Here is a 25766-nt window from a genome sequence, read left to right on the forward strand (position 1 = left end):
TTAATTTAGTTACTATTATCAAAGCAGGTACATTTATTATATTTGTTGGTAAGTTACTGTAAATTTCTTTATCCTTCTTTTAGTTTTTAAGACAAACAGAAGTAGGAGTTATTAAAATGTCGTTTAATTATAGGTGTGCAAATTTTCATTTTTAATTGTTTGAAACAATCAGTTTATAAATCTTGTGACTAAGCTTACATTTTAGGTGCCCGTTTTAACAGGTTTTCTTTCCAGGAATTATATTTCTTTTAGTAGCAGTACTTTCCACTACTTCAGGTTGAAATTTAGTTTCCTTACTAGCAATTATTTTACAAAATAAATTTGGAAGTGTTAGGCTTAAACAGGATAACTTATTTAATATTGCGACCTTTCTTTTAATCCTATTCCACAGTTTTTAATTTTTGTTCGTGTACTTAGATTTACAGACTTAGTTCTTACTAGGGTTCTCTACTAAGACTGCGGACTTGACAGGTTCATTACGGTTCTTTTTCTGCAACGACTTTCATCATAGCAAAACATAAACAAGCATTTATTTGTACTGTTGGATCCATACTCCTTTCTATGGATAAGATATTGTGACGGATGCCTAACAGGTGGATTATTATAGAGCCATTCCAGCTTATGAGGAGCATAAAGATGAGGGGCGCTAGTGACCACAGTTTTAGATACCTACAATGAAAAAACTACTATAAAAACAGTTTATATTACAAATCCCAAACAGGATCACGTAGTTCCACCCAGTTTTTGCGAAAATATTTACTGTTATGAATGAAGTGAACTAATTTTAAAACTAATGTTCATGAAAGGTTTCTCTCATAAATACCCCAAAACAGATTTATTTGGGAATATGGAATGTCAGAATTCCCTCTTGCAAAACTGGATTACTATGGCCAGGAATTATGATTATTGTAGATTTGAGTTATTTTGTTTTAAAAGAATAATTGTTCTTAAAATAAGGTAGCCTAGGAAACCTGTCGTATAATTGATTATCACGATGAATTGTAGTTTAATCAACTTACTATTGTACTTAATAAATACTGAAGCTCTTTAACATGTACATAAGTGGTTATTTTCCGGACCTACTCGGGAGCTGTCGACCTTCAGAAAGTCCTTTCACACCACTGACCACGTTCATCACTAGACACTGAAGCTGAATTAGTTAGAGAATGATTATTTGTGAACATTTTAATTAGTTTTTTCGATTTTACCCCAAACTCAGGAAAGATATAAAATAATAGCGTTCATTAAATTATAAAATTATGATGAAAGTAACTCACGTTTGGTTAACGACTGACGAGCGACAGTGATTGCTTTAACACAGAAATAGGATATCGAAATAATGCAAGCGAAAACGTAAAGTCAAAGTAGGACCACAAGTGGAAAAGTATAGATTATTTAAGTGTACTTAAGTATTTATTACTTGGTTGATTTTGTTCGTTATAGCTTATTAATTAAAATTAGCCCATTATAAACGAGAGCTCATTATAAATCACATGTGTAAATTTAATAGAAACCTGAAGTTTTGATTGCAGGCTAAGAGATTGTTGAACAATGTCAGAAAGAGAAGGAAAAACCTCTCCGCCGTGTAAACCAGATCCTCCAGAAACGACATTAAAGAAATCCTCCGATCCTGACAATACAAAATCCAAACAACCTACTTCCCAGAAACCTAAAATCCAATTAAGTGCTCAAGAATTACACTCCAAGAAAAAGCAACTTACCGAAATCTTATCCAAAAATAATTTTGGCAAATACTTAAATTTTGATTACTTAAAAAATCTGTAATTATTACGCAGTATAATTTTTATATATAGATATGTATAATTGAAAAATTATACTACGTATTACTTACAATTTTATAAATTAAATATAAATTTATTCATAAATGTACAACATTAACATATTACATTACGAATATATTATATATATAATTCAATATAAAACAAGTTTGTTTTCAGGTTTGGAAAAGTTAAAGGCGGCGGAGCGTCAGACATGAGTGATTCAGCAGCAAAGGTAGCTGGCAGGCCAATGAAGTACCCCTACACATTTGCTGCAAAGATTGCCCAGTTCCCATTTAAATTTTATGTCAATAATTGCTGGTTGTTCAGATATTATCTAATCGCTGTTGCGGTGTCAACACCGGTGTTTTACAAGATAGGCAAACTCAGTGAGTACATTCAATTTTTACAAAAACTCATCTCATATAAAGTTTCTCTATCTTTTTGTTATTTCATTTGTTAATACTGATGCTTTTAATGTTAATGCTGCTATTTTACAGTGTAATTAATTGGTTCTTTGCGAATAATATTATTTAGTAAATTTATATTTTCCATATCACTGAAATATACCTTCAAATATTGTTGAAAAAAACCTTTTACTTAAACCACTATGTATAGGACAGTGAATACAAAATTGTACAAAGTTCTTCGATTGGCCGAATATTACAATTTTCCTCAAATTATCGAAAACACTTTTCAAGATGCAGCATTTTTTGTCGCATCACCGGACAGTGAGCTGTAGCTTCTAGGAAGAGAAAATCTATGAACAGACAGTTGTTTTTCGAACTGAAAGTTCATAAGTCATAGGTCTGTAACAAATGTTTTGGTCCAAATCCGAAAATAGAAGCAAGTCTTAAAATATTGATAGGATATCCACAAAAATAGTCTCTACTATGTTCTTTAATCGCCTTTTCTAAATAGTACCATTTACACTCTTGAACACATGTGCTAGCTAAATATATTTTAAATGGATGGAATTTCAGTTCTTGATTTAATTTGTACTACGGAGAATAACTTACTATACTAAAACACAACTTGTTTTTTAGAGACCTATTTTTTTGTAAAAGGCTAAAAAAGATGACTTACAGTATCAAAAGGTAGTAGTTTTTTCATAAGAAAACCGTGTTCCCTAGAAAAAAGACTGACTATCTCCTTAGCTTGTTTATGTTAAGTGCAGTTTGTTTCCATCATTTACAAGGTGTATTAAGTTATTGCTAGGATTCAAAAACTGGAAATTTACGTATTCTTTTACAATATTTCTAATAGAAAAAGAATGTGTCACTAACTGCACTTTATGTGCCAGTGGGAAGGACTACTTTGGTGCAAGGTTTTGCTCTATATTTTGCTCAGAAGCTTCTCACCAGACTTCTAATCCTAGGCAATAGACAAGCCTGGAGGGAGTGCTCTAATTAGTGGGTGTCACAATGAAGCCTTTGGATCACAGCGGCGTAGACTTTCTTGCCCAACTCTTTTTAAAATGTATCTATGTTTGTTACTGTATTACTGTATGTACATGTTACTGAAAAATTTTTTTGTTTTTAGGTTATTCTCCAGAAAATGTTAGAGTTTGGGAAGAGAAAAGAAGGAAGATGTTCACTCCAGGAGGTCATCATTAATTCATTGATCAGTGTTAAAGGGTATTATAATAACCTTGGTTTCAGATTGTAAAAAAAAAAAGAAAAGTAGAATGTATACATTTACCTCAGTTTGCAAAATTTATGTAGAAAAATAATGGTCAAAATTTCATGTAGAAAATTTACTTCTCTTTAATAAGAAATAATTTACATGAAAAGTACTTTTTCATTTCCCTCTTAAAAGTTTTCTTTAAAATTCGTAACTACGTGTAAACTTATAATTAAGTTCTTTACAGAAAATAGTTATTGGAATCTCTAGCATGTAAGTAATAATGGGCTATTTGGTAAGGCAAATGAGCGAGCAAAGGAATATTTTAGCCAAGGCAGTATATGTACCTCGATTGGTCAAAATGAGGTTGTCTCATCAATAAGAATGGATAAGGAACATTGCGGTGAAACAAAGAACAACCCAAAGCAAGTTAATCAATTTATAAAGCGATTCACTATTAGGACAGCCTCCATCAGTAGACCAGATACTGTCAATGGAAAGCAAAAACTGCTAATAACTAGAAGTAAATGATATGGATATACAGGTACGTACGACCGAAAAAGTGATTAGTAATAGAAATGTAAGACAATGAAGCTTGAAAATTTCGAGGATTTTCTAAAGTTCACATTCCTAAGTGAGAAAAATCTTGTACAGTATTTTTAAATTTAATTAAGACGCGTCTACAACTGAAATTGGCTAGAGAGCTTTTTTCAATGCACGTACAATATTCTCTTGTTACAGTCAATAATGTCCATCATCGGCCAGTTGCTCCAGAGAAGAGATAGGCTGCTGGATTTAAACCTGAGATCTCCTCATAAAAATACCCCCTCCAATTTCTTCGCGTCATTAACCAAATGAAAAACGCAAGTAGTAAACTTGTTTAATGTTTAAGTCATTTATTATAGAAGCCAACAATCAGTCTGTTGCAGTCCCAGCAGGAAATCTCCACTAGTATGAAAGTGTTAGGGTTGGAAAGTAAAGTAATTCGCGATAACTCGAGTTTAAATTTCATTAATTCTGTACATGCCATTTCAACACACTTCGAAGCAGTTAGCATATGAAGGTTATAGTTAACATATTACAGCTAATGTCATTTAATCCGCAGAGTTCTGTTATTCTGTCAATAATAAATTTAGGCCAGCCATAATTATAAATATTTGAACAAGACTTTTAAATATGTGTTAAATCTAATTAGGAATATATTTATTTTTCTTGTGTAAGTTAAATGGAAGGAAATCGGTTTTATTTGCAGTCTTCGTTAACTGCTCATGTAAAAGGATGTTTTTGTTCTATCTTTAAGGGCTTCTCTAACTAACATTCTGTCTTCCTAACAGTCAAATTTTCTTTGGCGGCCTGATCATTGCAAACTTTTAAAAGAGCCAGTATTTTGATAAAATAGTCGTTTTTATCGTCACTGCACAACAGGATATCTTCAATTTTTTTTTTTTAATTTCAAACTGCGAAAGTCTCAAATAAACACTCTTATTTAAAGGGTGCCTAATACTTTGGCTAAGGTTGTATATTTTTTTTTAATTGTATTTCGAGTCGATTTTGTAAACGCTTAGTTATCAATAAATCCTCAGGCCACCTTTGATGCTAGACTACGTATATTGGAAATCGCATTCGCAGTTCATTTCACTTCAGATTTTCATAAATTTAATCACATTGATTACTTTTTTGAATTGGGAAAAGGGGAAATTATATTTATTATATTCATTCTTAATATAAATCACAATTTAAAAAAAAAAAAAAAAAATTAAAACAAATTTATTGTCTAATATATACATTTGTACTCAATATTAATATTTTCCTTTATAAATATTTACATATAGGAAAACATTTTTTGGCATAAAAATTTGTTTCTATTATATAAGCAGATTTAGTGAATGTTTTTTTTTTTAGGTGTTAAGTTCAAAATAACGTTAATTTCATTTATCCACCTGCCATTATAAAAATTAATAAAAATATTTTCAAGCAAAATTTATAATTAAAAAATTATGTAATTAGTTTTAGGCACTTTGAGTTTTTTCTTCATAAAACATCCTTGTTTATACATAAATAAAATTAAGAACACAAAAAATTTGAGTGATTTGTAAACTGAATCTTTTATTGAAGGAAAACATATTACAAGAAAAAAATTAAGTACTCATCAAACCAATTAAAAGTAAAGTCAAGGATTTTCGTACAAAAAAAAAAACTAAATTTATTTTGTAAAAAAAGTGAAATTTACAGCAGAGTTCTTAGCATTTAAATAATTAATTTAAATATTGGAAAATATATGCCCACTTGAAACCGAAGTTTGAGTCAATTCCAGAAGTTGGAATTTCAACATTTATTTTAAACAAAACAAAAAATATATGTATACATATATTATATAGTGATTTATTTTGTCGTTATTAAACATGTCCTTTAGAAAACCTTTTCACATTAGATGCAGTTGTACTAGATTGTTCATACATAAAAAAAAGTATGTTTAAAATGAGATAAATAATTAAAATTTGATTTCTATACTTAGAAAAAAAAGTCAGTTAAATCTGTATGTAAAAAAAAAGAACCGTATGTCTTTGGAAATTGTATTTGTCAAATATCTATCGGACGCTGATTCAACAACTCAAGAAAAAGGTGTATGTACTCTTGATAAACAGAAGCCAGAATTACCAAAAAAGTAACAAAGCTGAGTTCAAAAAGAAAACAGAAAAGTATAAATTAGGAAATTCTACAAAAATTATTCATAATTTCATTTTTCATCTGTCAAAAGTTGTGCTAGTTGGGGGCGCTAATAAAAAAAAAGTGGTCGATGCGCGCGCCCCCCAAAAAAATTGTTATTAATTTTTAATTGTTTTACGAGGGAAATATTAATTGTATAACAATATTAGAGAAGAAGAGATACCGAAGAAAAGTTAGAATGCTGTTTTTAAAAAGTCATAAAATAAGAATTGAAAAACCAAATGAATTATTTAAATGAGGCAGAAGAAAAAATAAATAAATAAATAGAATAGTAGAGGCATACAAGAACAGTTTTAACAGAACCAAGAATTTAATGAGGAATGAATCGCGGCATCAAATTTGGAGTATAGTGGATAAAACGAAGTCTAATCCTTTATTTTAAAAAGTGGTTCAACAATATATCGACAACTTACAATCTATCGAAAAAAAAAAAGGACTAGCCAAGAACTGAAACACCGTCTCTGAGAAAATAAGATCTAAGGAAATGAAGGCTAGGAAATTTCTCTTCCAATTAAAGAGATTTAGAATACCTAGCAAGAAGAGAAGTATGATCTGGAAAAGGAAAGCAGTCCCAGTTATTAAAAGAAAAATATTTTAATTCCGTTTCATATGACAATAGCAAACGCTTAAAGAAGAGCAACAATGATAACATAAATTTCTTCCTAATATAAGATTATTTGGTGCTTTGAACTAGAGTACAATAGAGCATCGGCTTCAAATGGGCCTGTTAAGTGCAAGAATCTATTTCAAAATTGCACACACACATATTCACATTAAAGTTTATTTTTCAATAAATTTACAACTAAAGTAATGGTAAATTGAAGTAAATGACTAGTAAAGGTGAGGATCAATTAGTACAGTTTGTACAAGTTTTGATCCTTAAGGCTATAAAACGTTTTGGTTACAATAATCCAAAATATATTATATATCTATTTCATTAAAAAAAAATTAAATATAAATTTATTATTAATGTATAGTCTAACAAAATATAATCTCTATGCAATACTTACTTTAAATATTCACTGTGCATTTTTTACATTGAATAAATTATTTACAATGGCAATCATTGGTAAAAACAAAATTATTTGGATGTCCGTTTAAGAAAACTTCTACTGAAGTTCTAAATTTTAAAAAACCCTCAATAATCAATTATTTATGGCTGGCCTTCCATGCACTCTAAATCTGTAAAGGCAGGTATAGTCTATTGATCCGTGATTGCTTTCAATTCTTAATTCTACCAGTCGCACCGGCACATCCAATTTCTGTAAATAGCAAAATTATATCATAATAAAAACTAATCCCGCTTAAAATATCTACGTAGAGAAATCGATTCACATCTATTTCTTAAAATTTTGTTTCTTTAAATTTGGTTACAATATGTAGTATTAGTATTACCTCTAACCAATAAATTTTGTTTTATTAATTAAACTTTCCAAATACTTATAAATTGTATTGTTTTTGTCAAAATTCTAAATTTATTTGAAAACAGAAAATTTTTTTAGGCTTATTTTCAATTACTTCTTAAATTAACAAAGTAGAATTATTGAATTTACTTTAACCCTCTTACTATGATGCTCATAATTGTATTTACATGGAGTTGAATGATACAGAAATTCTACAAAGAATCTCTTTATACTATCGTCTTTGTTTCCTTCATAGTTCGCATCTAAATAATAATAACAACTAAACATTAGCTCACTGTTTTAAATGCAATATATTTAAATCCCATAAGAACGAACTAGTAATCAAGGAAGGTAAGGTAACTGCAATGGAGCTTCATACTTGCAGCTAAGCGTACAGACACTCGCATTGATCTTTCATAAATTTTTGCTCTTAATGCAGAATTGTGGTTATTACATGAAACTGTACTTTCAGAGGTAAATATAAAGTAGATTCAAGAAAAATTATTGAAGATTTGATAATAATAGATCAAGTCTTGATTTTTCAGGAAAAATATTCATTAATCTGGGTTTGTAGAGCAGAGTTTACCAACCCTTCCAAATTAACCTTGAATTTATAATATCGACCTTAATAAGATTATTCTTCCTACAACAATAGTCCCGATCAAAAAGTGTAGGGAAAAGTTAGTTTAGTATTCATTAATAATGGAATATTAATGAATATAAAAATATTTTACGAGAATATTAGTAAACAATAAAACATTTTATGTACCTCAGATTCGAAATATTGCAAACTTTCTCCATTGTCTAAAAATTTGAATCTTCCCAAAAACAGTGGTTTTTCATCCTTTAAATCTTGCAGAGCCTTTAAAAATACATAAATACAATAAGTATTAAGTATTATTAAGTTAAGCTGAAATTGCTTTTTCAATTTAAAACAATTATATTAACCCAAACTGAGAACTGGTGAGGTGCTGATTTAATATTGCCATGCGGTGAAAGCTCTTTAGGTGTATGCTCCATTGTAAATCCACCAACAAAGATTGGCATAGAAAGACTTATTGCTACAGAACCTTCAGATCCTTCAAAAGCCCAGCATTCTCCTGGCATAGTTCCTGGCTAATTAAAATTAAATAAATACATTTTTAATGGCGTTGCAAGTTGGCATTGAAATAGTAATTTGTTATTAATAAAAGCAATAAAAGTATAACTGCTTTGTACAAGTGAAATCTTTATAAATGCTTCGTTTTTTTTTTTTTAAGCTATCGGTGAGAGAATGCGAATAAACTTAAGAAAGCTAAACATTAAATTCCTTTTCATTAAATAATTTGGTTTTTAACATATAACGCAGAATATTTTGTTCAAATAGTCTATTTAAAATGATAATTTACCAAAGTAACTTTATTTTTGAATAAGTTCTTGCTTCTTAATTTTATAATGTTACGATACAATTAATTATTTACCTTAATAATAATTTCTGGGTTGCTATTTACATTCCAAAGTGGCAAACCAAATAAATATAAGTTTCCAGAATCCTTTGTGTAAGTCTGAGTACAACGTATACTAAGAATTGAACCACCTGAAAAATAAATATATTAGAATAGACTAATTTTTGGGCACTAATGACCTCAGCAATCGATATGCTCTCAAAATAAATAAATATACAGCGATTTTGAAGAATTTACCATTGGACATTAGTGCATAATCTGGCATTCCTGTTCTGTCTGCATGATATTGTTTCAACATATAATTTACGATGTGTACTACCTTCTCTCTAATTTCGGGCCAGACATCAACTGAAGGAATATTGGAGGAACCTTCTCTATGTGAAATTTCTGAAAAATTGAAACTATATTATCGCAATCCTCTAATGTTATGAAGTGATCAACTTTAGAAGACGTTTATTATATATTCGTACTAAAGATGTATACCTTGTCCAGAGTTATGATTAATTACTAACTTTTCCACCATGTTCTTGAATTGTTCCTAAAAAATTAAATTTATTTGTCTTACAAACACATGTATAATTTTATCCTACATATACTGCCAGACTTAACTTGTATACCATATTGTGTGTATTTGAATAAGTTTGATAAATTGCAGTGAATCATGTGCCAGAATACCTTTAACTATTAAGAAATAAAGTAGAGAATTTCTTTTCTGGGTGCATTTATAATATAAAATTTTCTTTTTTATTAAAAGAACTTAATGGTATGAAGGATGGCCCTTAATGCAAAATCAAATACAATCTTTCATCAGTACTGTAAGCGCGTAGGGCTTACACCCAGATGCAGAGAGGAAAGCGAGCGTAAACGCAGTTTAAGAATCGATAAGTGACCGAGGTTGACACCGCGACAAAGTAACGCAAATAAGATAGATGAAATACTTAAAAGAAATATAGAAAAGAGAAGGGTAAGAATGCACTTACCTTGGAGGTAATGTAGATGAAGGTACTCAGTCTCAGCTTGATGATGAAGATGATGCTGTTGAGGGGATGGCAAAGGAAGAAAACGGAGGAAAGGTGTGTGCTTGTTTGAATGTGTATTGAGTGTGTGTGCGTGTGTTTTCAGTACAGAGATGCGTAGGGGGAAGTAAGGGTGGAAACAGACCAGAAGTAATCCGTAGAAGGTTTCTAGAAAGCGAAGATGGCAAGGGAAGGCGAAGCCGGTATTGAGCCCAGAAGTACGAGAAGCGGAAGAGCGGTGACAGTACTTGAAGCGAACAGCTGGAGCTTGCAGGCAGAACATTGCTGTTGAGCGGGGCAATATGCAGAACGGAGGAAGCGCACTAGATGCGTTGTAAAACAGGTACAGAGGCACATACAAACTTACTCTATCCGTGTCGAAGGCGTACTGAACTAGTGATGGGCTATTTGAGCGGACTCGTTCCATTGGAACGAGTCCGATGGTGGAACGAGTTGATTCAAATCCCTATTTTTAAAAAAAGTGATTCCGCCCCGCCCCAAAAAATTTAGGCAAATAAAAATGAAAATGAGGCAGCAGAAGGTTTGGAACGATTAAACATAAGAACAAATGTCACGCAATTTATTATATTATTATATCATTAAATGTTAGCTTTCCCAGTTAATAACAAAACTATATTTCTTTAACACACATTGAGTACTATCCCTAATTTCCAATTGCTCTGATAAATATAAAATTAACAACGTAATACAAATATTAACACAAAAATAGGCTAGTCAAATATAAATTAAAGCAATGCAGTTTTGTCATTATCTAGCTTGACCACTAGAAGACTGGAGTTAACTTACTTCAAGAGTATTCAAGGTAGAGAAACGGAAATGGGTAGGAAATTATTCCATAAAAATTCTAACCCTTCAAAATTATAATTACTCATAATATTTATTAACTAAGAATTGAATATCAAGCTTTTAAAATATTATCTTATTGTTTTACAAAAAGAAAAAGCTGTGTGCTTAATCTTAAACTTAGCGCTGGACACTCTTACTCTCATCTTCATTGGCGTAAGCTTGAACGTGTACATGTCAGCTAGACGGTCAAAGTAAAACTGGGCCAAAATTTAGTATTACCTAACTGGTTTACTTAGTGTAGTATCCCTCCCACTCTATCACCTATTTCACAAACATTCATCGATTAAAAATATTTTTTAGTTAAATATTCGTTTCATTGGAATACAAAAAACATTATAACGCTTTCTTAAGATGATTTGAATTTTTAAAATTTGTTTTTGTCCATTACTCTTATAAAATACGAAGAATTTCAAATAAAATATAATATACAAACACAGAATGATCTAGTGTGCAGGTGGAGTCAGTCGTAGTTACCATGACAACGGAACCGTTAAACGACTCCGGCCCAGCTCTAGCATTTTCATTGGTTAAATCCACTGGAGTTGGTGGAGTCGAATCCGGAGTGATTTAAATCCTTTTGAAACCGGACTCGTTCCATTTTTTCGTTCACTGAATCTAGCCAATAGAAATTGCTGGAGCTGGAACCGGAGTTGTTTAACGGTTCCATTGCTATGGTAACGAGGACTGACTCCACCTGCACACTAGATCATTGTGTTTGTATATTATATTTTATTTGAAATTCTTCGTATTTTATAAGAGTAATGGACAAAAACAAATTTTAAAAATTAAAATCATCTTAAGAAAGCGTTATAATGTTTTTTGTATTCAAATAAAACGAATATTTAACTAAAAATTATTTCCAATCGATGAATGTTTGTGAAATTGGTGATAGAGTGGGAGGGATACTGCAGTAAGTAAACCAATTAGGTAATACTAAATTTTGGCTCAGTGTTACTTTGACTGTCTCACGGTCATGTACACGGTTAAACTTACCCAATGAAGATAAGAATAAGAGTGTCCAGCGCTATGTTAAAGATTAAGCACACAGCTTTTTCTTTTCGTAAGATAATGAGATAATATTTTTAAAGCTTGATATACAAGTCCTAGTAAATAAATATTTCTTTATTTATGAGTAATTATCATTTTGCTTGAAGGGTTAGATTATTTTTTATGGGAATAATTTCCTACCCATTTCCGTTTCTCTATCTTGGATCCTCTTGAAGCACATTAACTCCAGTCTTCCAGTGGTCAAGCTAGATAATGACTAAACAGCATTGCTTTAATTTTTATAATTGACTAGTCTATTTTTATGTTAATTTTTGTGTTACGTTGTTAATTTTATATTTATCAGTGCAATTGGAAATTAGGGATAGTACTCAATGTGTGTTAAAGAAATATAGTTTTGTTATTAACTGGGAAAGCTAACATTTAATGATATTTTTTAATAAATTGCGTGACAATGTTACTAATGCATAGGGTAAGTACAGAGACCGGAATCGGTGAACGAGTTGTTGGAATCGATTCCAACCCTGGAACTGATTCAAATCCAACGAGTCCAAAGACGGACTCGTTCTGCCCATCACTATACTGAACTACAGCAGACGGAAAAACCCTACGGTTAAGAGAGGATAGAGAAGGGGAAGGTTGAAACCATGGGAACTGAGAAATAAACAAAACTACAAAATAGCAGTAAAATAAGACATTGGCGGCGACAACAAAGGAAAGATTAACGAAAAATAACGCGTACTATAAGAATTGGAATAAGGAGAGAGAGAGAGAAATAGAAAAAGGCGAGATGGAGAACTGTCAAACGGTACCGCCGAGAAAGATGGTACGCGGCTTAACAAGTACTGTTCTATTATTGTTGTCGTCAATGAAGAGCTCACTGATAAAAGTTGGTTATATCGAATGAGATAGAATTTTCCAGCGGTTTCACTAAACCAAAGTCAATTAAAACAGTTTTTTCTGCAGGCTTTGATTTAGAAGTTAGACTGGGACATCTAAAGAAGGTAATGGAATGTAGCCGGAAAAGTAAATAATAAAAGGCAACTTACATCTTGAGGTCCTACTTCTTCAAATAACTTGTTCCAAATAAATTCTTTGAAAGCTTCTTTCTAAAAATAATAATAATAATGAGTTAAAACTATTTAATTTAAAACATACAAAAAGGTAAAAAAAATCACTGTACTTACTCCTGCATTGTCTAATTTTTCATACAGCTTCCATATAGAATCTTTTAGAGCTTCTTTCTGGGAAATAATAAAACATAAATAATAAAGGTCTTCAGTTAGGAAGAGAAGTAGATATTTTATATTTTAATATTCTGCTATAAGAAGTTCATAAGCTGACAGGACAGAACACTGACTTTAGAATAAAATGTAAAAAAATTATTTTTGTAATAAGCTCTGAAGTTGACCTAGTTCCTAGGTCGAAAACTCGGCAAAATAAAAAAAAAACAAAACAAAGACTGATTATTATTTATTCTTTTCTCCCTTCTGGATTATATTTATTGCAACTTTTGTTAAAAGAAAATTGGTTTAAGGCGCTGAATTATCTCAGATCGGCCATGGTTATTTGTTACGTTGTTATTTTGCCTATAAAGGTTGTTCACTTAATTAAAACACGAATCCCTGTCACACATATTATAAGTAATTAAGAAGAAACTTACGTCTTTAGTTTCATTTTCCTTTCTTATTTCATTTAGTGCTTGAATCTGGTAACAAAATACAGAATTATTATTAGAAGTATTATTTTCATAAATATTTATTACTGACTCTATATATGGCTTTATCAACATTATACCAAATTGATCATATCGCAACAAGACTAGTGCATAATTCATCAAATTCGTAAAAACATTAAACACTAAACATTCAAAGAGATGATACAAAAAGCCTCTTCGATTGCAGTGCCTTGGGAAAGAATAAAGAATAAAAAAAGAATAAAAAGAAATCTTCTTTTAAGAAGAATAAACAAGAAACTTACGAACAATTCTTCTTTTGCAGATCTTTTTTTTGTACTTGTTTCACGCTCTTTATTAGTAAGTATTTGTAATACTTTTTCCGCATAATTTATTATTTCAGATCTTTCAGTTGTTGTCGAAAGTATTGGTCCACCAATTGATGTAACAACTGCTGAATATTGAGAAACCCAGCCCGTAATTTTCTGTAACATAAATACATTACTTTGGTAAACATAACAGAAAATTCAAATGAACCAAATCCAAAACAAATAGAAGTTTAAAATAAATACGTGCACCTTTAATTCAACTTTAACCTGTCTTTGAAAGCTACAAATCTGCTAAGTGAATGCTCATTCTACCAAATATTTCGCTGAATTAAAGACGTTAGAGGGTTTTAAATATTACTTTAAACGAATATCGAGCTAAAGTAAATGTGTTCAATATTGCAAATTAATATGACTGTGTAAAAATAATTTTTTAATATATTAACTTAGTTTAAAATTATGGCAATAGAAACCTAGACAATAAACATTTGTTTTAGCCTCATTTATTCATGAAGAATTTATAGAGACAGTAAGGGTAGATATAGAAGAGATACTACGAAAATTTCATATTAGTAATAGATTTTTTCAAAAATAATAATCATCACATTTGACACTTAATATTTGTTTTCAGTGAAACTAGAATGTCTATTGAGCAAGCGCTAATTACTCTCTAATCTTAACTGTGCAACTCTTCTTAGGGGTCTGGTGAAAGACTAAGAATATAAAAAAACCTAAGAAAGTACACTATGTTAAGGCTGAATGATATCTTGCACTTCTAAGCAGCATTGATCTTACAAAGAAGTGCGCATGAACATTGGCAGATGTCTGGAATATTAAGGTGCTAGAATTTGAACTTTCTCCCAAATCTCGTCCTGTGATTACTTTCAGGCCGCGGTCTACTTTTTAAATGTTCAAGAATGCTAAATATAAAATAAAAATTAATAAGATCCAGCCTTATGAGCAAATTAAGGATCGGAAAACAGCTCAAATATGTCTTATGATGTAGAGAGTATCACGGCATCAATTTTGGAATAATAAAATACACAATCTTGATAATAAGAACTTACATATTATGTTATTAAAAACACACAAACTCTCAGCTCACTACAGCAATAAATATACAGCGTTAGGATAACAGGCTTTGAATTTTTATTTCGAAAAATTCAATAACTTACTTGAAAAAATAAAAATAGACAGGCGTTTAAAGCCTGTGCAAGTTGACTTAGAATTGTAGGAATCATATACAGGCATGTAGCCATTGAGTATAAGCATATAGTTGCAAGTTCGTACGCCCATATAAAAGGTTTGGCGATCATTGAAAATAAGGCCACCAATGAATCTGTTGTGAATGTTTGTAACTCTACTATTTGAGGAGATGGCATTTTTATGATAGTCACATCACCTTCTACACCTGTAAATTAACCACTAAGTTAGTGCATATGAATACATATATAAATATATATTTTTTAAATCTAATGTAATCGAAATTAATTCCAGGAGAACAGTATGGAAGAGCGTACGGTCACAAGTAAATTAAAAAAATAAAATGAAGAATTTTGTCGTGAAAACCGAGCATTCTTTTCTTATAGGGCAACAAGATTTTAGAATCTTTTGATTTTGTACAGTCCCCTTTTCCCATTTAATTTAAAAATAATAATCATAATAATAATAACAGATTCGAGGGAAGAGATAAGCTAAGTGGTTAGCCAATACTGGATTCCAACGCGGAGATACCGGGTTCGAATTCAGCAGCTGGCCCAAAAATTTTCTCTTCCTACTAACTTTCCGGCGATGGACAGTGTTGTCTGTAATGATAGCACACTATCAGGAGGTCAGCAGGGCGCTGAAACAAGTTAAAGGCGCTAATGACTTTAGATGTTGACGCGCCTAGTAAATCTAATCAATAATAAATGTGATAAAATGAGTAATTTTTTTTTGGTCAGTTTTTTTCTTATTAACTTTTCATTATCACGGTATGTAAATAATTTCATAACGTTGGTGAACGCTTATTTTAATTTAACACTAAACCTACCAGTACCGGTCAAATTGACCGAGCGCGGTAGGAATAGGTATTCAAGAACTGTCGGTAGGTTTAGTGTTAAATAAATAATGGACAAGAGATTGAGAGTGGTTGAAATAACTTCCAAACCATCCCTACGGCACTGCAGTACACGAAATTGTCAGTTCCAAGTTAGAATCAGCTCGAAGACTAGGCACATATTGAAATACGTATGGCGCAATGCGAATCGTGCAGCATCTTCTACTAAGCGTACATGTCAGTTGAGTCACACGCGATATTCGTGCCTCGAAATGCGCCAAGCCTAACATGCTCATTTCATTTACTAAATAGATCTTTCATTTATTATTATATTCGAAAACACTCCCAAGTTAGTTTTTCTACTTCGCCCACGAAAATAAGTAGAACATGTTGCTTGTAAAATCCGTCATAATAATTTATTAAATATAATTTCTTCTTTAATTTAAATATATAGAAAAAATTCACTGACCTTTTACTGTAGTAAGCAGTAAATGAAGTAGTAATGCAAGTAATATAAATATGATTGGAAATGATAAAAATGGTTTCCTCAATGGATGCATCACAGTCTCAATAATGGTGGTCACCGTTGTGGTAATTGTAGTAATAGTAACAGTTTTGATTTTTTCATAAGTCGTTCTACTCCAATCATTCCATATCCAATTATTTTTTTTACGACTTCCATATCGACTACGAAAATCTTGAAAATAAAGAAATCTTTTACTTAAAGAACAATAATTTCAAAGTCAGTAAATAAAATATTATAATTTAAATATAGCTGGAGTTTTAACAAAATAAACTTTAAAAAAAGAAATTACGTTTCATAGGCAATAAGAAACGTACTCTATTATAATAGTATTTTGTTTTTCTTGGAACCTAGCAACGCGCAGTCCAGCACCTTGGCAGGAAACAAATATATCCCAAAATAATAAAAAGGGTTGTATTTATATACATGCTGTGCTGGGACTTAGAGCCTAATCGAATGGAAAGACAATGTTTTTGTGGCGTTAAAAATATTAAATATTTTTAATAATTAATAAGTACAAATGACATAATTTACAATACAATTATTAATATCAAGAACTGATATTCCATTGTTTGAATAAATTTATGTATTTATTTAATTTTTATTTTTTTTAACAGTTATAAAGGAATTAATAATTTACAATGTAATTTGAAAAAAAATAAATCAGGAATACGTAAATATGACGAAACCATTACCATACAAGGTTATTTTCGGGATTTAAAACACCTGAACGTATACAGCTGTTATGTTGAATATTGTATTACCACAGTTAAGAAAAAAACAAACAAATAAAAACAAAAAAAACAAACATTTGCGTTGTTTGTTTATTTTTAGAACTTTAAAGAGTCATTTAAGTTTAACATTTATTTATTTAAGTTTTCATAACATCTAAAGTCATTGGCGTCTGGATCTTTTTTTCAGTGCACTGAAAAGCTCGTAGAAAGAGAAAATCTAAGGGCCAGAAGCTGGATTCGGACCTGGGATCTTTGCCTTGGAATACTGGCTTATAGTTTCTCGGAGACTTGTTTGTAACCGAAGATTTTTTTCAGCACTGAACTAACAGCAAAACGTATATTTGAGTCTATCTATTTGGGCAAAACAACAAAGGAGAAATGTCTTGTTAACATTAGGTACTGATGTTGTCCCCAGTAACCAGATGATTACAAAATACTAGCACCCTGATGAATACGGCATTGTGACGAGAAGCAAGCAACTGAGAATAGTACATCGTACATCAGAATACTACAACACAAGCATATCTAACCTTCTCAAGAAGCAAAGAAGTGGAATTAAAAGCTATGGAGGAGAGGCTAGAATATGTTGGATTCTTAATTTAAGAGCATGGGGAATTGGAAGGCTGCCGCCTTCGAAGAGCATCGAAGAGGTTAAGACTTCTGTAGCGTCAAGATGATGATAATGAATAAAAAGATCTGATATTTGTTGAAATATTTGTACGAGTCCTTCGTAATGAAAAATAAAAACCCGCTAACATGAACAATCAAAGTGACTCTTCAGTTTTTGAACCAGAATGTGGAATATTACCACATAGTTCCATTCTAAAGATTTTATTATTATTTACTTAAAATGTTTAAAAATGTAATGCTTATTAGAAAAAGATACAATAAAAGAATATAATTGTTTCTCATTTAGCAGATCAATTTGTCGCAAATGTGTATTTAATATTCATTACTTAAATACTACACTAACAAATATCAAACATTTTTGAAATTTATAGCCTGTAATCGGTAAGTGGCGTGTAATCATGAGACAAAAAAATTGAAGTCGAGCTCAGTACTGACAGCCCTATCTTGTGAAAAAACATCTACACTGAAAAGCAATGCGCATTGGAAGAGCAGAAATTTGGACAGAATAGAAGTAGAACATATAAGTGTACAAGTACTTAAATGCATCAAGATGAAGGAAAAATGAATTGCCTAAAAGAAGCAGAAAAGTAAAATTCCGACGAGTTTAAAAAGGTGGGTGGACCCCTTATTGAATAAAGAAAATGAGAGTACAGCAGCATTTAACCAGCAACATATAGAGAAGGTGGATCAAATAAAATTTAACCGTAACACAAATGTTTTATCATGCAATAAGTGAGAAAAACTGTAAATATATTTTGATTTGTAGCAGACGACGGGTTGTGCACTAGTCTCTCGCTGTTAAAATGATAGAGGCATTATTAGAAACAGCGAAGAAGATGGTCTAGGCAACAACAAAGCTGAATTATTATTGTAGAAGGAAAGAAATCGTTATTACTGAAGAGGAAGTTACAGCGGTTAACTGACAAACCATAGCGAGAATATGCTGAGGCGAAGAAGTGAGTAATGTCATAAGTCGAGAGGTGGCACCATGCATTTTGAGGCACTGGCAGTTGAAAATATTTATGTAAATATAAGATGTCTGGTTACAGTAGCGGAGAACGTAGTCATTAATTGAGATAAAAAATAAAATTATTCCAGTGCTAAGAGGCTTGATATTATATAATTAAAAATGTAGAATTTCCATTTAACATACTTGGATGTCCATTCGAAATCGGAGTACTGGTTAGAGGTAGCTTTTCTGCCTTTGATAAATATACTTCTTGTGAAAAATGTTCTGCATTTGATATATATTCTGAAGGGTTAGGTACTGCAGTAGTCTGATCATCCCATCTCACTGTCCGTCGTGACAGGTTGGGCATAACAGGTACACCAGATGCGTACTCTTTGTTGTACCACGGAGAAGGGGGACTATATGTATAATCAGTCTTGGGGAAAACACTGTAAAATAAAAACTAAATAAACTAAAGTTATTGGATATCTTAGAATTATGATTTCCGTAATTTTGTTTTATAGAAAACAACGAATACAATTCTCAAGTTCCAAGTATAATTTTCTCTTCAATGATTTAATCCTTTCATTAACCTAAAAACCCAGATGTTAACGATTAATAATGCTAAAACTTTCGATAATTTTAAGTTTTCATATCTTGAAATATGCTACATTGGTTCTTGCAACGTTATCATGTATCAAATATCGATATTAACCATCTTTGACGCTGCAACATTGTATTTATAATAAACACCTTTCTACTGAATACTTAAATGTTGAAAAAAAATATAAGGTTTGGGAATTTAAAATTAAGCTCAGTATTCAAACAATACACGTCACATACCTTGTCTGCCTTGCCCAACACGCGTGATAAAACGAATGTTAATACCCGGATTTTCAAATAAATCTAACATTTACAGTCGCAGCAAAACTGTGCAGTAAATTTAACAGCGAATAAAATCGATAAGCTTCCAGAATGGAAAGTAATTATAATTGTAAAACAAAAAGCCACATTACAATGCTAAATTAAAAAAAAAAAGATACTGACAGACATGACTAATGATTTGTTTAGATCTTTACGTCTGTTATTAGAATTTTTTCATTAAATAGATTAATAAAAATAAAATTGTAATAATAATTCATTTAAAATTGTAAAAACTCATAAAATGATATATTTATAAAAACAAAATGAATCACCTAATGCGGTACTCCATGAAAGTTTGAATTTTTTGATTCACTAGTCGCAATAAATTAATTATTACACTCATTTCACACAACTAGATAAATTAAAAAAACATACTTTATTTTTACTCACTTCCAAAAATCTCGAGCAACATTCTTATAGAACTTGAATACATCTCCAGGCGCACTATTATTCTAAACACACATTTCGAATAAATGTACTTTGTGCAGTAAATGCTACTACAATAAATATACTGACTTGGTAGGGGAGAGGTAAATGTAAATATAGACTATGACATCACAGTATGTGGGAAGAGAATATTTTAAAATATGTATTGAAAGCAATACAATGAGATTCTATATTTTAAATTGATTTATTAAGCCCTAATACTCAGAAATTCTAAATATTAAGTGAAAATAAAATTTTTACTAACCTTTTTATCAGAAGAATCGTTTAATTCTGACGGTGGAAGAGTCAAAGATGAAATATCAAATCTAGAACAAATTTACATTTTGACAGACATATACCTTCAGATGTCATGGAAATTTTGATATGCTAGTAAGTTTACCTTCTAAGTACTTTAATATTGTAAGGAAAGTTACAATGCACTCTTACTATAACGAACTAGTTAAAAGAAAATAGGAAAAAAATATTATTTTTTCTTAATACTTACAAATCTGACGAGTTCATATAATTTTCATTGGCAAAACCATGTTCCCTGTTCACAAAAGAGTACTCTATAAAATCAATGCCAATAATAATTATTTAAAAGAATAAAACTAAATTGTTCAGAAGAAAACTGTACTTTCTTCTTCCACCAAGTAACCACTTTAAAAAGCGGGCTTTAACAAAAGCTGTATTTAAGAGATTATTTTTTTTTTTAAATAAAATTAGCAATCTACTGGATACTTCCAGTATATGCGTTAATAATATACTCTTACATTTAGATAAGTAGTTACTAATCAAAATAATTTTTTTTTTTTTAAGCATTAATGACTATAAAACTTAAAGTATTTTCAAAAAAGAAAACTCAAAGTTTTTGTTTATAAAATGATGTATGCACATAGATTGCACACAAGGTGGAAGACAGATTACAAAAATACAAATTGTCCGTTAAATAGGTTAATTCAATGTTAACAAGTTATCAACTCTTTAATCTCAAGCCCTAATCAACCAAATAGCCTGATATGCAACAGAATTAAAAGTTTTTTCCTAACTTTCACGTCCAATAAAAGGTTTTCTACAATTTTTCTTAAATCTTCAAAAAGTAAAGATAAACAGAAAAATAATACCTGTACATGAAATATTTTTCATAATCCATAGCATTCCATTTTTCTGCCAACTTACTGTTGTTTACAGAGTTTGTTGTAATAACTGACTTTTTTATATCTTCACAATATAAACCATTGACAAAAGAAATTTGTTCATTCACTAAGGAAACTTTACTAGAATTGTCAAATACTTTCTTGCCACGCCGTTTTTCACGCATGTTCAAAAAAACACTAGGAAGTTTCAATCAATAAAACGCATGTGTCCCAATTAGGGGGTAAATCAAAATATAACTGTTTTAGAAAATTATAAAAAAAATCAAACCACGTATTCTTAAACATTTCTTATAGAAATATAGTGAAGTTTATCATGACCTAAAAACAAATGTAGTATCTATATTGTCAAAAAACCAAACACAAACAAACGTCCATTGAACCAAAATAAACACAACATACGTCTACTAGCCTAGTTTCAAGAATAACCTTCGCGATTTTAAGCAACATAAACGCTACTTTAATATCACACCCCACCTAAGTTTGGACCAGTGGCAAAACTAGGCACGTGCAAATCTAAATGGGCATTTTGTCAGATTTGTAGCTAAAATTAGATTTTGATAAGGTAAACCCTAACCCTATTTGTATTAAATGAATCATTCATTTTACTTTTTTAAGTTTACATTTTTTCTTATGCGAGTGATTCAGTAGGAATAAAAGTGACGTCATGGTTTTGGCACCATTTTTATATTTAAAAAAAAAGATAGTCAAGTTCACTAAGACTGAACGGAACGCTCAAAGAATGAAAGAAAATTGGGATAAAGCAGAAAATCTGACTTTTGGGACAAAAGAAAAATTGATTTTTTTTAGACATGATTATGTTTTCAATATATGTAGGTCGTTGCTTTTACTTAGTTTCTCTTTTATCATGCTTTTAATGTTCAGCCTCTTGTGCCTCCTCAACGTATTTCACTGTAATCTTCCTCTTTACCTGTAATCATAGGCCTTTCTGGTTTCTAGCAACGTCTTTTTTATGATGCCCAGGAAGTTTTGTAATGTGCAGCTAATTGAAATCAAATGACTAAATCTTGTGATTATGGCCAAAATTTGGTACTAATGGGTGGAAAAAAGGAAAGCACGATGAAAAGCTAGATTTGATTAAGCTCTATTAAGGATTTAGTGATAAACTACGAAAACGCCAGAGATTTCAACAGAGTCCGCGGATATTCGACATCTGTTCATTCTGCATGATGAAGAACTGCTCTTCTCCTCAAAATAGTTGACAAAAATCTAGATTGCTTTATATTATCAAGCATCACTCTTAAACATAACAATATAAAAATCAATTTATAAGAATATAAAAGTTTAGTAAAAACGGGATACTAAATACAGTAGAGACCTACTCGTATGTATGTGTATGTAGGATAAGAAAATTATTTTTGGGAAACCAAGCTTGAATTAATTAAAGTACAAAAAACCTCGTCCATAGTCATTTAAGAAAGCTCTCTAATTTTCTTGGTAAACAAGAATAGCATGACGTATTTTGCGGCATATGTAAGTATTAACCAAAAAGAAAATTCTTAAATCTACAATTTGATTTTTTCTTCGTTTTTTCATCGATCAGCTGAAAGTTCAAATAAACAAAATTTTTGGATGATAAAAAATAATAATAAGATAAAAAGTAATTAAATATACACATTTCAGAATACAACAGACTTTCAAAGCTCTAACAACTACTTAAATTTATCTCCAATTTTTAACGAATCATGAAGAATCGTCGAAGTTTCCCACCTTTTGTGATCATTTTCAGCAACTTTACTTTTATAGTTTTTAAAATTATGTTTTTGTACTAAAGAATTATTTTTAATTAAAAAAAAAATACATAAGTCCAGTTACTAAAAACTGCAATGGAATCTAAACGTCTGAAATTGTATAAAATAGATTAAAAATAAAAATTAAAAATATTTGTTAGCACATATTTATGTAGATGTTGGTGTATTAACGTATTCTTAATGGAAAAATAAAAAATTGCAAGGGTAAAAAAGTTAAAATGTGGCATAAAAATATCCTTTAAAAAAATATTATCTTTAAACATTCAAATTATAAATTTAATTCTGAAGACATCAGATACAAAAAAAGTGTAATTGAAAGTAGAAGTTTTTTTTAGTGCAGGCACTAATTTTGTAGTGGTTTTAGGATGTAACAATTTTTAAACTTGAATTTATTAATTTCAAAAGTTGTATTTGGTCATTTTGGATTTACCTCAAACGCAAATAGCCAGTGACTTGAATTTTCTTCTTTTATACTAAAGTTTTATTTTTACCACAAATTATTGTTTGAAAATCTGTAATAATAATAAAGATTAGTAAAGTAATGTAAATCTTTTGTAGAGACTGAGATAATCACCTAAAAGGGAAGAAATTTCTTCATCAGAACCAATTTTATGAACAAAAAAAGCACTATCGACGAGACACCCCTAGGCACAGGTCTTTGCTGATATTTATTTATTTGACAAAATCAAAACCTTCAAGCTATACCTGGACATGCTACGTTTAAATGACACAAAAACACAAGAAATACTCTCGATACTTTTCAGCCGGTATTAGCCATTCGTACGATTCATAAAAAGAAGAAACAGTTCAATTCCTTTACTTGAACTCCTTCTCATAAGACATACACAAAATCAAAACAAACGAATGGAAAATAAATAACAATTTTAATAAACGATACGGATTAGATCAGTAGGTAGTGTAACGGTCTCCCACGCGACGATCCCGGTTTGGAATCCAGATGTCTGCCCTTATTCTTTCTATGATAAAGCTTACTAAAAAAAATTATTTTACAACCGTCAGTGAAATGACGCCAAATACCATACTTTTATCATATTTTAGTTTTTTTTGGTACTGTGTGAGGTGGGATTAAATTTTTTTCTAAAAAGTGTTATATTCGAAATTATCACCTACATAACACTAATCAGGTCTTAATGTACTGTTAAAATTTTGTGTTTCAAGAAATCGTTGATCAGAAGTGCGCATTTCTTGTTTTTTTTCTATTTCTACAATTTTTGCGAAAATCACTGATTTCAGTGAATCTTGGTGTCTTTGACCCACTTTATAAGTTACTTATGAACATTTGATTACAAGTTTTTTCGTGAAAATTCAGTTCAAAAATAATCCATTAACTTTAAACTCATTTCAGTGAAATGTACTGTTTAACCGCTTCTGAAACACAAATAAGTAAATGTTTTGTAAAATTCGGAGTATTGGAAATGCAATCAATACCAAGTGGTTTTACACCTAAATTTAAGAAATTTCAAAAAGTGTAATTAATCGATTTGTGCAGTGAACGCTCAAATATTAATAAAAATTCAATGTGTGACCAAAATTCTAAATATGAGGAAAATTAGCTGACCGTATATGTATGCTTTTTTAATGAATACATTATTTTTTTTTTAACGATTTATCTAGTGAAGTGTATACACAAACTCAAAAACGAAGATTCGCTGAGAGTTCACATTTGACTTCTTGTTTTGGGTGCAACCGTCGGAATTATAAGCTTTTGGAAAAAAAAATTTTTTGATTTCCAAATTAACAAAAATAAATTTTTTAATTTTTTAAAGGATAAGATTTTTTCGCTAATGGTCCCAACAATTTTCTTAAAACTTTGCAAATTTTTTTTCTCATACCCAGTTCTAATACTTTTATGAGAAACTCTTTTAGGAGAAATTCAAATATGGTCACTCCTGGCAAGAGTTATTATTGAAGTTAACTACTTTTTAGAGCACATTTTTGCATTCAAGCAAAATAAAATTTAAATACATAAATTATGGGAAGAGATAGTGTTGAGAGTATTCACAGATTTTTTGTAGCTTTCGTTTGCTTCTCTTCAGATAAAGACACTTAGCTTTGAAATATTTTTCGTTGCTATTGATTTTAAAAAGGGTTCTAGAAGCCGGAAGCTGGGAAGCTTGAGGATTTAACTTCAATTGGTAAGTGATAAGAGGTACTAAATGACGTATTTCAACGCATCAATGACGAGTTTCATGACATTACTGGAACTGTTTACTCTTGAAAAGTAAACAGATTTTATTTTGTTGAGACATATACATATATGTTTCTGATATGATTTTCGGCACCTCTGAAAGATTTTCAACTTGAAAAATTATTAAATATATCTGGTCCGCCTGTATATTACTTATAAAAAAATTAGAAATAGTGAAAGTCTTCAGCAGAATAGACTTCATACGTGAAGTAAAATAATTATATTTCTGTCGCAATTAAGGCATAAGTATTTAAGTAATTTATGGGAAAAAATTGAGATCCAATGAGTAAATAAATAAATTTACCTACTTTTGCGTTTTTTTATCATTCTTGTTCTCCATGACGTTTGATTTAACCATATCATACTGGGGAAATACTTGGAGAATCACTTTGTAACAAGTTAGCAATAAAACTAATCTTTCACCCATAACAACATTCTTATCATTTTCGTAGGTATTTATCTTTAAACCTATTTCAGCACATGGATCAAAAGATCACCAACACATAAATATAGAACTATTTCATAAATATTTCTATCCTTAA

At 30.4% G+C, this 25766-nt stretch overlaps 2 protein-coding genes and 1 long non-coding RNA gene across 7 annotated transcripts; 2 read left to right on the forward strand and 1 right to left on the reverse strand.

Annotated features, from left to right (window-relative positions):
* The first annotated feature begins 87 nt into the window (after positions 1 to 87).
* Positions 88 to 3570, forward strand: roh (reduction of Rh1). Its single transcript, XM_074141148.1, has 3 exons — positions 88 to 1781; positions 1959 to 2167; positions 3321 to 3570. The coding sequence occupies exons 1-3, from the start codon at positions 1552 to 1554 to the stop codon at positions 3392 to 3394; spliced, it is 513 nt and encodes a 170-aa protein (XP_073997249.1). The 5' UTR covers positions 88 to 1551; the 3' UTR covers positions 3395 to 3570.
* A 1582-nt stretch (positions 3571 to 5152) lies between these two features.
* Positions 5153 to 25685, reverse strand: LOC141460782 (uncharacterized). Of its 5 annotated transcripts, XM_074141094.1 has the most exons (18): positions 25533 to 25591; positions 23446 to 23527; positions 20595 to 20639; positions 20355 to 20415; positions 20054 to 20115; positions 18944 to 19188; positions 16373 to 16600; positions 15041 to 15276; positions 13845 to 14024; positions 13528 to 13572; positions 13052 to 13108; positions 12914 to 12973; positions 9460 to 9514; positions 9214 to 9363; positions 8992 to 9107; positions 8480 to 8647; positions 8301 to 8393; positions 5153 to 7390 (listed from the first exon to the last, which is right to left on the reverse strand). In XM_074141094.1, exons 3-18 carry the CDS (start codon positions 20609 to 20611, stop codon positions 7274 to 7276), a joined length of 1890 nt encoding a protein of 629 aa, XP_073997195.1. In that variant the 5' UTR covers positions 20612 to 20639; positions 23446 to 23527; positions 25533 to 25591; the 3' UTR covers positions 5153 to 7273. The 5 variants fall into 5 exon arrangements, with proteins under 5 accessions (XP_073997195.1, XP_073997193.1, XP_073997194.1 ...); XM_074141092.1 differs by lacking the exon at positions 23446 to 23527 and having other exon boundaries at positions 25533 to 25685; XM_074141093.1 differs by lacking the exon at positions 23446 to 23527 and having other exon boundaries at positions 20595 to 20658; positions 25533 to 25566.
* LOC141460807 (uncharacterized) lies at positions 17054 to 19186 on the forward strand. The gene is made up of 2 exons (XR_012462377.1): positions 17054 to 18472; positions 18557 to 19186. It is a non-coding gene; the product is annotated as an uncharacterized lncRNA (long non-coding RNA).
* Positions 25686 to 25766: the final 81 nt, after the last annotated feature.

The sequence above is a fragment of the Rhodnius prolixus genome, unplaced genomic scaffold (genome assembly GCF_049639745.1).
Source record: "Rhodnius prolixus isolate KJV_2025 unplaced genomic scaffold, Rpr scaffold_6, whole genome shotgun sequence".
Lineage (NCBI taxonomy): Eukaryota > Metazoa > Arthropoda > Insecta > Hemiptera > Reduviidae > Rhodnius > Rhodnius prolixus.

Coding starts and splice junctions, on each gene's coding strand:
- roh (XM_074141148.1), top strand. CDS start 1,552: ATGTCAGAAAGAGAAGGAAAAACCTCTCCGCCGTGTAAACCAGATCCT. Junction 1,782..1,958: donor TTTGATTACTTAAAAAATCT/GTAATTATTACG, acceptor GTTTGTTTTCAG/GTTTGGAAAAGTTAAAGGCG. Junction 2,168..3,320: donor TTACAAGATAGGCAAACTCA/GTGAGTACATTC, acceptor TTTTGTTTTTAG/GTTATTCTCCAGAAAATGTT.
- LOC141460782 (XM_074141091.1), bottom strand. CDS start 21,410: ATGCGTGAAAAACGGCGTGGCAAGAAAGTATTTGACAATTCTAGTAAA. Junction 12,974..13,051: donor AAAAATTAGACAATGCAGGA/GTAAGTACAGTG, acceptor TATTATTTTTAG/AAAGAAGCTTTCAAAGAATT. Junction 9,108..9,213: donor TTATGCACTAATGTCCAATG/GTAAATTCTTCA, acceptor TTTATTTTTCAG/GTGGTTCAATTCTTAGTATA.